Source organism: Papio anubis, chromosome 8 (assembly GCF_008728515.1).
Source record: "Papio anubis isolate 15944 chromosome 8, Panubis1.0, whole genome shotgun sequence".
NCBI lineage: Eukaryota > Metazoa > Chordata > Mammalia > Primates > Cercopithecidae > Papio > Papio anubis.
This window is the reverse complement of record NC_044983.1, coordinates 115,239,689-115,254,951: the sequence shown is the minus strand read 5'-3', so window position 1 is coordinate 115,254,951 and position 15,263 is coordinate 115,239,689. Positions and strand designations below refer to the sequence as shown.

Here is a 15,263-nt window from a genome sequence, read left to right as displayed (position 1 = left end):
CCTATGCACATCCTTTTGTATACTTCAAATCATCTCTAGATTACTTATAATACCCAATACAACGTAAACACTCTGTAAGTAGTTATTATATTGTACTGTTTAGGGAATAATGATGAAAAAATGTCTATGTGGGTGTAGTTCAGACACAAGTTTTTCCAAAGATTTTAAATTCATGGTTGGTTAAATACACAGACGCAGAACCCACAGATACAAAGGGCTGACTGTAAAACACTTCTTAACTAGTAACTTACATTGCATCATTGTGATTCAGTCCTAAAAGGAAAGTGACACTTTTATGAAGGCTCTTTGGATTAACTCTTCACTGTGGCAGCTCACATCATGGTTCAGGAAATGTTTATTCTCCTCTAACAACCAACCTTCTGGGAGGCATCTACTTCCCAACTCCATATTATACTTGACTTCATGACTTGCTTTAGCCAGTTAGATACAGAGTTGTGATGTTACATTACATCCAAGCAGCAGCTTTTGGAGGTGCTATAAGAACTTGCCTGCCCTCTTTAGCATCTGCAACCATCTGTTGAAAACAACACATCACAAACAGTGGATATTCCTCTAGTCTGTGTCCCAGAATGGAAAGGCATGGAGCACAGCCCTGAACTTGACCCCCAGCTTGAAGACAAGCTGAACATAAGCAGAGGTGCCACTGACTTACAGATTCATGAGTGAGAAATAAGTACTTGTTGTAAGACACAAGATTTGGGGCTGCTTGTTACTGCAGCAAAAGCTGCCCAATACACTCACCATGCTGGATGATGCCATGCTCCATAAGCCGGTGGCAAAGCTGCTCTGCCTCTTTCCTTGTGGTGGCCTCACCTTCCTGAACCAGCCAGTCCAGGAATTCAGATGCCATGAAGGTGCGCTCATACTTGACCCCTTCCTCCTCCCTGGGCTGCAGGAGTGTGTTTTCAGGGCTCATCAGCCTGGGAAGAAAAAAAAGGGAAAAGAAAAATAAACCTATACAGAAGGAAAACAGCTCATTTGAAATCATTGAATTCCGTGAAGTACCACAGCAAAGTTGTCAGACAGATGCAGCTGTCAGGTGCCACCACACGTGTAATTTCTTTTTTTCTTTTTTCTTTTGAGACAGAGTTTTGCTCTTGTTGCCCAGGCTGGAGTGCAATGGCATGATCTCGGCTCACTGCAACCTCCACCTTCCAGTTTCAAGCGATTCTCCTGCCTTGGCCTCCCAAGTAGCTAGCATTACAGGCATGTGTCACCACGCCCAGTTAATTTTGTATTTTTAGTAGCGACAGGTTTTCTCTATGTTGGTCAGGCTGGTCTTGAACTCCCAACCTCAGGTGATCCGCCTGCCTTGGCCTCCCAAAGTGCTGGGATTACAGGCATGAGCCACTACGCCCAGCCTACCATACATGTAATTTCTAAGAGGAAGATCTGCTTCAAAAGCAACCAAGATGCATTTTATCCTAGTAATTTGAAAAAAAAAAATTGGAAATGCAATCCAAAACTCTATGATTAGCAGACTGCATTCAAGTTAGCAATCTTGAAAAGAAGTTACAATTTCATGTTCTACTCTACCATTCTGAAAAGGCTAGTATTTCTTTCCTAATTGCATTATTTCACTTCTGTGCTAAGAAGACTAATGCTGTGAACTGAGTGTTTTGTGTCCTCGCTAAATTTTTTTTTTTTTTTTGAGACAGAGTTTCACTCTTGTTGCCCAGGCTGGAGGGCAATGGTGCTATCTTGGCTCACTGCAACCTCCACCTCCTGAGTTCAAGCGATTCTCCTGCCTTGGCCTCCAGAGTAGCTGGGATTACAGGCACATGCCACCACACTCGACGAATTTTTGTATTTTTAGTAGAGACGGGGTTTCACCATATTGTCCAGGCTTGTCTCGAACTCCTGACCTCGTGATCCTGCCGTCTTGGCCTCCCAAAGTGCCAAGATTACCAGTATGAGCCACCATGCCCAGCCGTCCCTGCTAATTACATATTGTGAATCTCTAGTCTCTACTGTGATGATATTTGCAGGTGGCGCATTTGGGAGGTAGTTAGGTTATGATGCTGGAGCCCTCGCGATGGCATTAGTGCCCTTATAAAAAGAGACAAAAGGGAGCTTGCTCTCTTTCTTTCTCTCTGCTCTTGCCATGTGAGGACATAGCCAGCAAACAGCCATCTGCAAACCAAGAAGTAGGATCAAACCAAGAAGCAGCCACCTGCAAACCAAGAAGCAGGTGTCACTGGATCTGCTGGCACCTTGATCTTGGACCTCCCAAACAAATGTTTGTTGTTTAAGCTACTCAGCCTATGGTATATTTTGTCACAGTAGCCTGAACTAAGACGACTACATAAGTGACTCTTGAAATTCTCCCGTACCCACATGGCTTGCTTCTCACACCTATCTTCCCAGGCATTCCTCAGCTCCTCTGGATCCATTTTCACATCTCCAAAATAGCTCCATCTGGGCTTATATGTGTTCTCCTATGCAGCCATATATGATGCAATGTAATGCAAATGTCAGTCCTTATTCTGGTTGACATTAATACCAGTATATGGGGCCGGGAATGGTGGCTCACACCTGTAATCCCAGTACCTTGGGAAGCCGAGGCGGGTGGATCGCTTAAGGTCAGGAGTTTGAGATTAGCCTGGCTTGGCGAAACCCTGTCTCTACTAAAAATACGAAAAAATTAGCCAGACACATTGGCACATGCCTGTAGTACCAGCTACTCAGGAGGCTGAGGCAGGAGAGTCGCTTGAACCCAGGAGGCAGAGGTTGCAGTGAGACGAGTTCGCACCACTGCGCTCCAGCCTGAGTGACGGACACTCCCTCTAAGAAAAAAAAAAAAATCAATAGAAGGTACTGACCACTGTCCTCGGCTAGGGGGACATCAATCATACTCTACTGGTTTCTGACCCGCCCTCTGCTCCTATCTCTTACTCAGCTACCCTTGTGTTGGCTTCTCTGCATCTCCCTGGACTTTAAAGGCTGGAATTCCTTGAGATTCAGTCCCTACATACCTCTTTTCTCATTCCATAGTCTCTCTGGTGAGCTCCTCCATGTCCCTGTCTTCAATTACCATCCATGTTCCAAAGATTCCCAAATTTATATTCCCAGACCAGGCCTATACTCCCAACCCTACAGCTTTGCATCCACATAGATTTCTCAAAGCCACCTCAAAATCAACAAGCCCAAAACTGAGCTCACATTCTTCCTTCCAAACCTGGTCCTGTGCCAGTCAGTGCTTACACTGTTCAGCCAGAAAATGAGACATTGTCCTTGGCCCCTCCCTCTTCCTCACCCCCTGCCCAGTCATCAGTATGAACTGTGAACTTGAACTACTAAATCTCTCTCATGTATGTCTAAGCCTTCCCATCTCAGGCATTGCCACTACCTTAGTCTAAAATACCAATACTTTTAAGCTAGACAACTACAGTGTTTTCTTAATTAACTATACTATGCATCCACTCTTATTCTCAACCCAACCTTGGACACCTAAGTCTAGACATAACTATTAAATTATCTTTTAAAAATTCAAACCTGATAATGTCCTTCCCCTGTTGAAAATACACTTCCATAGCTTCTCATTGCTTTTAGGATAAAGACCAAAATTCTTCACATGGCATATAAACTATGCGTGATCCTGCCCTCTTTCAGTTCCTCAAATATACCATGCCCCATCTACCACAGGCCTTTGAATTTGCCATCTCCATGACCAGAATGCTTTCCCTCTCTTCTCCTCACCACTCCCTCCTGTGCCTACTTGACTCCTTGTTTTGCATCTCAGTTATGGTCGGGTCTCAATTAGACCATCTCATTGCTCCCTGTACAGTTTCTGTGATTATCAGATTAAAGATAGGTCAATTGCAGGCTCCAAGAAGGTTGAGTCCACTTTTGTCCATAAAACTTTGGGGCTTTTTGGTTTTGTTTTGTTTGAGACAGTCTTGCTCTGTCACCCAGGCTGGAGTGCAGTGGCGCAATATCAGCGCACTGCAATCTCTACCTCCCAAGTTCAGGTGATTCTCCTGCCTCAGCCTCCCAAGTAGCTGGAACTACAGGCATGCACCACCATGTCCAGCTAATTTTTTTTTTTTTTTTTGTATTTTCAGTAGAGATGGGTTTTCACCATGTTGGCCACGCTGGTCTCAAACTCCTGACCTCAAGTGATCTGCTGGCCTCGGCCTCTCAAAGTGCTGGGATTACAGGTGTGAGCTACCACACCTGGCCCATAAAACTTTGTTAAATTAAAAATTGAACCATATAAAATGCCACAGTCATTGTGCCATGTTCTTCCATAAAATTATTCCTGATGAGTTCCTGATTACAGGCATGTGCCACCAAGCTCGGCTAATTTTTGTATTTTTAGTAGAGACAGGGTTTCATCATGTTGGCCAGGCTAGTCTTGAACTCCTGACCTCAGGTGATCTGCCAGCCTCAGCCTTCCAACGTGCTGGGAGCCACTTTTCTTTTATTCAACCTTGTTTTTCTCAAGAGTATAATGGTATCCTTACCCAGCTTTTGTGAAAATCATATGAGTGTGAATGAAACAACTTTGTAATAAAAAATAATGTACAGTATACACAAAGTGTTATGCTATGGAAGTAATCATTGTACCTACATTGGGGCAAGATGAATTTCTGCCTTCATAGCTATGAACTCATGAAAATGGAGATTCCTTTAAGGTCCCTTCTCTCTTCCTAGAATGATTAGAGTTCTATCTGAAATCCATGGAAGGGGCTCAGGATTAGAAATTAGATGCCTGGGACCCAAACATAGCTCTGCTACAAACTAGTCATGTAACTTCTCACTGTCTCCCAAACTTATATTAAATGAGGAAGATAATACCTGTTCCACTTGCTTCACTAAATTGTTGTTATCAATAAAAATATTGGGGGCAAGTGAAGTTCTAAGTATATGAATGTATACTTTTTTTTTTTTTTTTTTTAAGAGAAAGTCTCACCCTGTCACCCAGACTGGAGTGCAGTGGCATAATCTCAGCTCACTGCAACCTCTGACTCACAGGTTTGAGCAATTCTGCCTCAGCCTCCTGAGTAGCTGGGATTATAGGCGTGTGCCACCATGCCTAATTTTTGTATCTTTAGTGGAAACGAGGTTTCACCATGTTGGCTAGGTTGGTCTTGAACTTCTGACCTTGTAATCTGCCCGCCTCAGCCTCCCAAAGTGCTGGGATTACAGGTGTGAGCCACTGCGCCTGGCCCATGAACGTATACCCTTATTAAGAGTATAAGAGTATACAAGGTATAAGCATCTAATAGAACTCATTAAAGACCTTCTCATTCAGCATGTAACAGAAGTCACTTAAAAATCTTATGTAGACACCAAGCACAGAGGCTCACGCCTGTAGCCCCAGCATTTTGGGAGGCCAAGGAGGGCAGATCACTTGAGGTTATGAGTTTAAGACCAGTCTGGCCAACACAGTGAAACCCCATCTCTACTAAAAATACAAAAATTGGCGGGGTGTGGTGGTGCATGCCTGTAATCCCAGCTACTGTGGTAGAAGGCTGAGGCAGGAGAATCTCTTGAACCTGGGAGGCAGAGGTTGCACTGAACCGAGATCACACCAGTGTGCTCCAGCCTGAGGGACAGAGCACAACTCCGTTTCAAAAAAAAAAAAAAAAAATCTTATTTAGATCTTTTCCCAAATCAAACCTCTTCTTCACTTTAATCCATGCTTAGAAATAGCCAACAGGCGGTCGGGTGCAGTGGCTCATGCCTGTAATCCCAGCACTTTGGGAGGCTGAGGTGGGCAGATCACAAGGTCAGGAGATCAAGACCATCCTGGCTAACACGGTGAAACCCCGTCTCTACTAAAAATACAAAAATTAACCAGGTGTGGCAGCGTGCACCTGTAGTCCCAGCTGCTGGGGAGGCTGAGGCAGGAGAATGGTATGAACCCGGGAGGCAGAGCTTGCAGTGAGCCGAGATCACACCACTGCACTCCAGCCTGGGCAACAGAGCGAGACTCCGTCTCAAAAAAAGAAAAAAAAAAAAAAGAAATACCCAACAGGCTTATTTCCCAAAGTTAGTAACAGTTGAATTGGTATAAGCAATATGAATTTTATTTAATATAATAATGGACAACCCCTTCTTGGAAGGTGGTAAGGACAACTGTCACATGTATGTCAACACAAGTGAAAGAAACATAAGAACACTCTCTAGGAAAATGTATGCAAAGCAAAAATGGACACGGTAGTTCTTCACGTGTCTTCCAGTGTGACTTCATTGCTTCTCCTATCCAGAGGCGGAGTCCATTTCAATTTCCCTTGAACCTGGGCTAGCTTTGTGACTTGCTCAGACCAATGGGATGCAGTGAAAGTAAGGTTCTTCTTTTTTTTGTTTTTTTTTTGTTTTGTTTTGTTTTTGAGACAGAGTCTCACTATGTCACCCAGGCTGGAGTGCAGTGACGCAATCTCGGCTCACTGCAACCTCCGCCTCCCGGGTTCAAGCTATTCTCCTGCCTCAGCCTCCTGAGCAGCTGGGATTACAGGTGTGCACCACCACACCCAGATAATTTTTGTATTTTTAGTAGAGACAGGGTTTCACCATGTTGGTCAGGCTGGTCTCGAACTCCTGACCTCTATGAACTTGCCCAGATGAAAACAATAGAGGAACCACCATGCAAACCATAGAATCAAAAGAAATAATACATCATGGTTGTTTTAGACTGCTAAATACTTAGTATGATTTGTTGTGTAGGAATAGATGGCTGGAACACATTCGTATGAATAAGTGGTGGCAAAATATGTGAAACCACACACACTGAGGCATGTTACATAGCTCAGAAAGTCGCAACAGAATGACAGATGAACACTGAAGTTCCAGGGAATAATCTGCATAGAATAAAGCCGCATGGAATGATGACAAGAATCTAGAAAAGAAAATAGAGGCCGGGCGCGGTGGCTCACGCCTGTAATCCCAGCCCTTTGGGAGGCCAAGGCAGGCAAATCACTTGAGGTCAGGAGTTTGAGACCACCCTGGCCAACATGGTGAAACTCTGTCTCTACTAAAAATACAAAAATTAGCCAGGCATGGTGGCACATGCCTATAATTCCAGCTACATGAGAGGCTGAGGCAGGAGCATCACTCAAACCCAGGAGGCAGAGGTTGCAGTGAGCCACGATCGCACCATTGCACTCCAGCCTGGGCAACAGGGCAAGACCCTGTCTCAAAAAAAAAAAAAATAGAATGACCCATGTGCATGCCCAGGCAAGAAATACTACCATTCCTTCACTTCTTTTGACCCTCAAATAAGGTGTCTTGGAGGACAAAATGGAAGAAAAACTAGCGTCCTCAGTTTTCTGGTTTTAGATATCACTTTCTCTAAGAAATCTCCAATTCCTGCAAATACAGACCATGTACCATTTCTAAAGTCCCTCTCAAAGCACTAGGGGAATTACCTGCTCACTTGATTAGAAGCTTTTTGAGACCAGAGAACCTGTCTATGTGGTTCACAGTTTTTTCCTAGCACAGTAGGTTTTCAAAAAGCTGAGTGAATAAATTAAATTTAATTCTAAGGATTCTCCTGCTATACATCATTATCCAAGTATATACTAAAAATAACCCCAACCTGGGTGCAGTTGCTCACTCCCACCTTTAATCCCAGCACTTTGGGAGGCCGAGGCAGGAAGATCCCTTGAGCCCAGGAGTTCGAAGTTGCCGTGAGCTATGATTGTGCCATTGCACTCCAGCCTGGATGGAGCAAGACCCTGTCTCTGGTCAGGCAAGGTGGATCATGCCTGTAATCCCAGAACTTTGGGAGGCCAAGGCGGGTGGATCACCTGAGGTCAGGAGTTCAAGATCAGCCTGACCAACAGGGTGAAACCCCGTCTCTACCAAAAATACAAAAAAATTAGCTGGGTGTGGTGATGGGTGCCTATAATCCCGGCTACTTGGGAGGCTGAGGCAGGAGAATCACTTGAACCCAGGAGGTGGAGGTTACAGTGAGCTGAGATGGTGACATTGCACTCCAGCCTGGGCGACAGAATGAGACTCCATCTCCAAAAAAAAAAAAAAGACCCTGTCTCTTTAAGAAAAAAAAGGAGACCTGTGTGGAGATAATCAAGAGAGTTTGCACTACTGATAGTCTCCATTTAAGATATAAACACAGACTCCCAGCCTTTATCCCTCCGGCCTTTATCCCTGTTTCGGACCACCCTGTCCCTCCCAGTTCAGTGATTTTCCTTTCAGGCAATGGGGAGGGCGAGCAGACGGGGTTAACTTGTGTCATTTCTTGTAACTAGAAACATGACCTGCCAGCCGTCTAGAGCTCCTACTAAGTATCTGGTGGCCTCTGGACAAGTGACTGGTTAGCTGCTTCTGCCAGTGTGAGCTTTAGGATGGAGGCCAGCTGGCATGCCTGCCTGGATTGGTTCAACCTGCCATTTACAACATGCTCCACCAGCCTTAGCGCTTCCTTATTTCACTTCCTCTTATAATCAACTAATGTCCCCATCCAGGTTCTTATTTTGAAGACCAAGCCTTTCGTGGGATTTTATTTTAGGATTAATATGTAGTCACAATGTTAAAGCAAGTATTTGACTTACTACTTGTTGTGATTATCTTTTGCTATACGACAAGCTTGGTGGCTTAAAATAACCATCATTTAATTATATCTTAGTACTGGATGCATCGTCTGGGGTTCACCTGGGCAGTTCCTCTATGACTCTAGCTTGGGATCACTCACAGTTGCATGCAGATGATGGCCAGAACCAGATAGTTGGCTCTGTGGTGCCCCTCAAAATAGCCTCTCTCCAGTAAGGAAGTCTGGACGTGGTGATGCGGGGCTCAAGAAAGAGGAAGCAGAGGCTGCCAGGATGACTTCTCCTCTTTCTTCTCCCCCTCTTCTCCCACCCCCTCCCCTTCCTTCTTCTTCAAGCTTTACTCAGAGATAATTCACACACCATACAGTTAACCTATTTTTAATATATACCTCATGACTTATACAAAAATTATGTCGGCAGGGTGAAGTGGCTCACACCTATAATCCCAGCACTTCGGGAGGCCAAGGTGGGTAGATCACCTGAGGTCAAGAGTTCGAGACCAACCTGACCACCATGGAGAAACCCCATCTCTACCAAAAATACAAAATTAGCTGGGCGTGGTGGTGCATGCCTGTAATCCCAGCTACTCAGGAGGCTGAGGCAGGAGAATCGCTTGAACTCAGGGGGGTGGAGGTTGTGGTGAGCCGAGATCATACCACTGCACTCCAGCCAGGGCAACAAGAGCGAAACTCTGTCTCAAAAAAAAAAGAAAGAAAAAATTATGTTAAAATGGATTATAGAACTAAACATAAGAGCTAAAATTATAAAACTCCTATGTTTGAAAGAAGACGTAAGTAGCAAGTTTCCATAGGCTTGGGTTAGGCGTGGCTCCTTAGACATGATGCCAAAAGCACAAGCAACATAACAGAGAAATAGACAAATTGGACTATTTCAAAATTAAAAACTTTTGTGCTACGAACAATACCATCAAGAACAGAATGGGAGAAAGTATTTGCAAATTCTATGTCTAATAACAGATTTGCATCCAGAACATAATAACTCTTAAAATTGAATTGTAGAGTCTGGGTGCAGTGGCTCATGCCTGTAATCCCAGCATTTTGGGAGGCTGAGGTGGTTAGATCACCAGAAATTGGGAGTTCAAGACCATCCTGGCCAACATAGCAAATCCCTGTCTCTACTAAAAATACGAAATTAGCCAAGTGCGGTGGCAGGCACCTGTAATCCTAGCTACTCAAGAGGCTAAGGCAGGAGAATCACTTGAACCCAGGAGACGGAGGTTGCAGTGAGCCGAGATTGTGCCACTGCACTCCAGTCTGGGCAACAGAGCAAGACTGTCTCAAAACACACACACACACACACACACACACACACACACACACACACAAAAACAATATTTGCCTGCTGCAAGCACTCACCAGGTTTTGCTTGTGCATGTGAACTGATTTCTACCTTTCCTGGGTCTATATCTGACTCAGATTTCCCAGATGCATATTAACCCAGAGGGAAGGCAGCACTACAATAGAAGGAACTACTACATTTAGGGGCCAGTACAAGAATAGAAATAAGCTGATAGCGATCTCCTTGTACATTGGGAAAAAAAATTCAAAAGAGCTGAGGAGGCCCTATGTAACCTGGAAATAGATGTGAATGATGTACAGAAGCAAAAGCCAGGGAGGGAGGCGAAATGGCCTGTGGGGCTTAGGTCAAAAAGATGCTTCAGAATTTAGAAAGAGAGCTTTAAAAAACAAGTCATGTGTTAATACGATCAATTATTTTTAAAAGCAAAACAGACTGGGCATGGTGGCTCACACCTTAATCCCAGCAGTTCAGGAGGCCAAGGTGGGAGGATCACTTGAGCCCAGGAATTTGAGACCAACCTGGGCAATATGGCAAAACCCCATCTACAAAAAATACCAAAAAATATTTGGGTGTAGTGGCACATGCCTGTAGTCTTAGCTACCCCCGGGAGGCTGAGGTGGGAGCATCATTTGAGCCCAGGAGTTTGAGGCTGCAGTGAGCTGTGATTGCACCACTGTCCTCCAGTCTGGGCAACAGAGTGAGACCCTGTTTCAAAAAAAAAAAAAAAAAAGTTAATATTCATTCACCCAAATATTAAAACCTTTACCTCAGTCAGGCAAGGTGGCTCACACCTGTAATCCCAGCACTTTGAGAGGCCGTGGCAGGTGGATCACCTGAAGTTGGGAGTTCAAGACTAGCCTGATCAACATGAAGAAACCTCATCTCTACTAAAAATACAAAATTAGCCGGTATGGCGGTGCATGCCTGTAATCCCAGCTACTTGGGAGGCTGAGCCAGGAGAACTGCTTGAACCCGGGAGGTGGAGGTTGTGGTAAGCCGAGATCGCACCATTGCACTCCAGCCTGGGCAACAAGAGCAAAACTGTCTCAAAAAAAAAAAAATTGAGTTCTCTATTACTCAAGTTCTCCCCCAAAGAAAATGTACTATGTTTATAACTGGAAAAAAAATGTTATCAATCAAGAAATTAAATTAGGCTTCAGTTTAGGTTTAGCCAGATGACTCACTCCTGACAAAACTCTTATATTAATACTCAATATAATAAATTTGTTTCCAATGTCTAATTATGTACTTAAATGTATGCTTCCAATAGTTTTGAAAGTATAACACTGATTTGTGTGATTAGCAATGTTGGTACTCAGAAAACAATACCCCCAAATGAAGGCCTCAGAAACAAAAGTGTTTCTCTGACCTTCTCCAGTCATCCTGTGTCTCAGTCCCATTCTCCCCCGAGGCTAGCCGTAGAAACTATAATCTCTCTTCCCCAAGGCACATCATAGAAACCAGTACCCCTTTTCCCAAAACCAGCCATAAAATGTAAAAATATCACTCTAACTTTCCCTCTGCCTCTCTGTGTGAAAACAGGCAATAAAGAAGCTATCTGGCCAGGCGCAGTGGCTCACACCTGTAATCCCAACACTTTGGGAGGCCAAGGCGGGTAGATCACTTGAGGTCAGGAGCTCGACCAGCCTGGCCAACATGGTGAAACTCCATCTCTACTAAAAATACAAAAAGTTAGCTGGGCATGGTGGTGGGCACCTGTAATCTCAGCTGCTCCGGAGGTTGAGGCAGGAGAATTACTTGAACCGGAGAGGTGGAGGTTGCAGTGAGCCAAGATTTGTGCCACTGTATTCCAACCTGGGTGACAGAGCAAGACTCTGTCAAAAAAAAAAAAAAAAAAAAAAAAAAAAAAAAAGAAGAAGCTATCTGACCTATCTTGTTTGACTGTAGGTCATAAGATTCCCATTCCAGAGAGGGTCTTACACCACACACAGAAGGAATGCATGCTCAGAGAGGCCAGGAAGAATCTAGATAGACAGGCTTTACTGGGTTGCCCCCACTGAGTCTATTAACTATAGATCATACCCTTTTTGTCCAATCATATTTCTTTCTTTTTTTTTTTTTTTTTTACAGTGTCTTGCTCTGTCACCCAGGCTGGAGTGCAGTGGCACGATCTTGGCTCACTGCAACCTCCACCTCCTGGGTTCAAGAGATTAAGTGATTCTTGTGCCTCAGCCTCCTAAGTAGCTAGGATTATAGGCGTGTGCCACCATGCCCAGCTAATTTTTGTATTTTCAGTAGAGACAGGGTTTCACCATGTTGACCAGGCTGGTCTCAAACTCCTGACCTCAAGTGATCTGCCTGCCTTGGCCTCCCAAAGTGCTGAGATTGCAGGCGTGAGCCACCACGCCCAGCCTCCAGTCATATTTCTACACAATTGTCCATAATTTCTTGAACCTAAGCATAAAAATGGACAATTTCCCCTGTATCTTTGGGTCTTCATTTTAAAGGTTCCTATGTCACATAAAACTATGAATAAATGTATATGCCTTTTCTCCCTTGCCCCAACAGCAAGAAAGGGAAAGTTTTCCCTTGGCCTTGACAGCAAGAAAGTAGGGAGAAATGCTCACATGAGCATTGATATTTTTAAGGACTATGCTATTGTCTATAGAGCTATGTATAGCTAAATTGATGCAATTTTCATAATAATTTGGTTTGGAACGAATAAACAGCTGCTCAGTTAATATTTGTGAGTAAAAATACTACATATTGGAAAAGGTGAGGAACAGGGGAAGAAACACCACTTTATAGTGTGGCAATGAGGATCTTCTACCCTCCTTCACCAACCTTCATATCAGACACTGAATAGAACATACTCAGTCTCACCTTGGTTCCCTGCTCATGGTGTTCCCTCACTTCTTCCCATTTTCCCTTCCCTGAAGAAATTGAAACTACACGTCCTTTGCAGGGACATGGATGAAGCTGGAAGCCATCATCCTCAGCAAACTAACATAGGAACAGAAAACCAAACCCGCACGTTCTCACTCATTAATGAGAACACATGGACACAGCTAGTGGGGGAACAACACACACTGGGACCAGTTAGGGGGTGTGGTGCATGCAGGGCTTAATACCTAGGTGCCAGCACACCACTATGTCACGTTAATACCTATGTAACAAACCTGCATGTTCTACACATGTATCTCGGAACTTTAGGGGCTCCTTGTACAGTAATATAGGTTGTTCACTGTACAAGGGAACATAGCTTCAGGGGCTGAAATCCAACTCCAGGCCCTCATGACCAGTCCTGCGTCCTGTGTGGAGGTGAGGGGCTGCACCAGCCAGACAGAAAGAGCAGAAGGGGCCTGACTGTCATTCACATAAAGTGTCAGTGGAGATAGTGGGACTATTTTAAATGGTCAGATTAAGCCCTAAGGTCTCTGTGAACGTATCCCAACTAAGGAGCAATCCACACAGGACTCGCCGTCTCTCTGAATTTCCTCTCTTTTTTTAAAAAAAGAAATTCTTTGACTTCCTTTTTTTTGACAGAGTTTTACTCTGTCACTCAGGCTGGAGTGCAGTGTTGCGGATCTCAGCTCACTGCAACCTCTGCCTCCTGGATTCAAGGAATTCTCTTGCCTCAGTCTCCCCAGTAGCTGGGATTACAGGCGTGCGCCTCCATATCCAGGTAATTTTTGCTTTTTAGTAGACAGGGTTTCGCCATGTTGCCCAGGCTTGTCTCGAACTCCTGACTCAGGTGATCCACCCATCTCAGCCTCTCAACGTACTGGGATTACAGGTGTGAGCCACAGCACTCAGCCTGAATTTCCTCTCAATTTTTATGTACTATTTTTATCCCTCCAGTGAAACTAGAACTTTCTGAAGAACAGGCACCATGCCTTAAATGTTTTTATTTCTTAGAAAACTGAGCCCAGAGAGGAGGTATACATCAGGTGTTCAATAAATATCTTCTAATCAACTAAGTGACTAAAAACTAAGTGAATACCATAAGCAACAGTAATGGAGGGTGTTGTTTTTGGAAATAAAATCCCTTCCTCTTTGCTTGTTATTTCAAATTAGCTGAAAGAAAGATGAGAACTTTTTAGTGTTAGTTTTATGCTCTGAAGAGACTGATATTCTGGAAAGTAGTAATTTTCACATTCCCCATGGGTTTTAGTGTTGTATTCAACAGCCATTTTCAGAATCTGAATCAGCTTTAGATAGAAGCCAAGTGTGGATTCTCAGGCCATGGCCATCCTAAAAGGCTACATTCAACTATGGCTTCATCACCACAAAATTATATAAGAAGGAGAGAAACCAAGTGCTTGTACCCTCAATTCAAAACAATTCAAACCTCAGTGAGCCTTTTAAAACAAATGTCAAGGGAAGCCGGGTTCTAAAACCTATTCTAAAGCTCATTTGACAGGAATGGTTATTATTTATTTTGAATGCTTTCATAATTATTAGAAAACAGAAGAAATTGCTAACAAAACAGAGAAAGAAAGGAGGAGTAAATAAAGATATTTAGGAGAAGTAAGATGAAGTGATGAAGGAAAACTGAGGACAATCTGGGAAAATTGATGTGTGCGTGTGTGTGTGTGCGTGCGCGCGCGTGTGTGTGTGTGTATATATATATATTTTTAGATAGTGTCTAACCCTGTCACCCAAGCTGAAGTGCAGTGGTGTGACCACACCTCACTGCAGCCTTGACTTTCCAGGCTCAAGCAATCCTACCACCTCAGCCTCCCAAAGTGCTGGAGTTATAGGTGTGAGCCACTTCACCATGCCAAATATATTTAAAAGATATAAGAAACATGGTTGGGTGCTGTCACTCATGCCTGTAATCCTAGCACTTTGGGAGGCTGAGGTGGGCAGATCTCTTGAGGCCAGGAGTTGGAGACCAGCCTGGCAAACATGGTAAAACCCCATCTCTACTAAAAATACAAAAACAATTACCTGGACATAGTGGTGCACCCCTGTAATCTCAGCTACTCGGGAGGCTGAGGCAGGAGAATCGCTGAAACGGGAGGCGGAGATTGCAGTGAGCCAAGATTACACCACTGCACTCCAGCCTGTTTGACAGAGCGAGACTCTATCTTGAGAAAAAAAAAAAAGAAAAAGAAAAAGAAAAAAAGAAAAAATTAGCAGGGTGTGGGTGATGCACACCTGTAATCCCAGATACTCAAGAGGCTGAGGCAGAAGAATTGCTTGAACCTGGGAGGTGAAGGTTGCAGTGAGCTGAGATCACACCACTGCAGTCCAGCCTGGGCAACAGAGCAAGACTTCGTCTCAAAAAAATATTAAATTTAATTAAATTTAATTCAAATTTAAAAAAGCAACAATGATAAAATATTGAACACAATAAGCAGGGGCTGCCTTTCTATATAATAACAGACTAGGTGATAGCAGGGCTGCTCTGTCCCTCATATTTGTGGAAGCGATATAAAA

The 15,263-nt window shown here is 43.9% G+C and overlaps 1 protein-coding gene across 2 annotated transcripts in view; it reads right to left on the bottom strand.

Annotated features, from left to right (window-relative positions):
* The window catches only part of DEPTOR (DEP domain containing MTOR interacting protein), a 183,984-nt gene that overhangs the window by 91,680 nt on the left and 77,041 nt on the right, over positions 1 to 15,263 (bottom strand). For both annotated transcript variants that reach the window (XM_031669716.1, XM_031669717.1), the window contains exon 4: positions 763 to 941. In XM_031669716.1, coding sequence (XP_031525576.1) covers positions 763 to 941 — 179 coding nt within the window. The remainder of the gene's footprint in view (positions 1 to 762; positions 942 to 15,263) is intronic.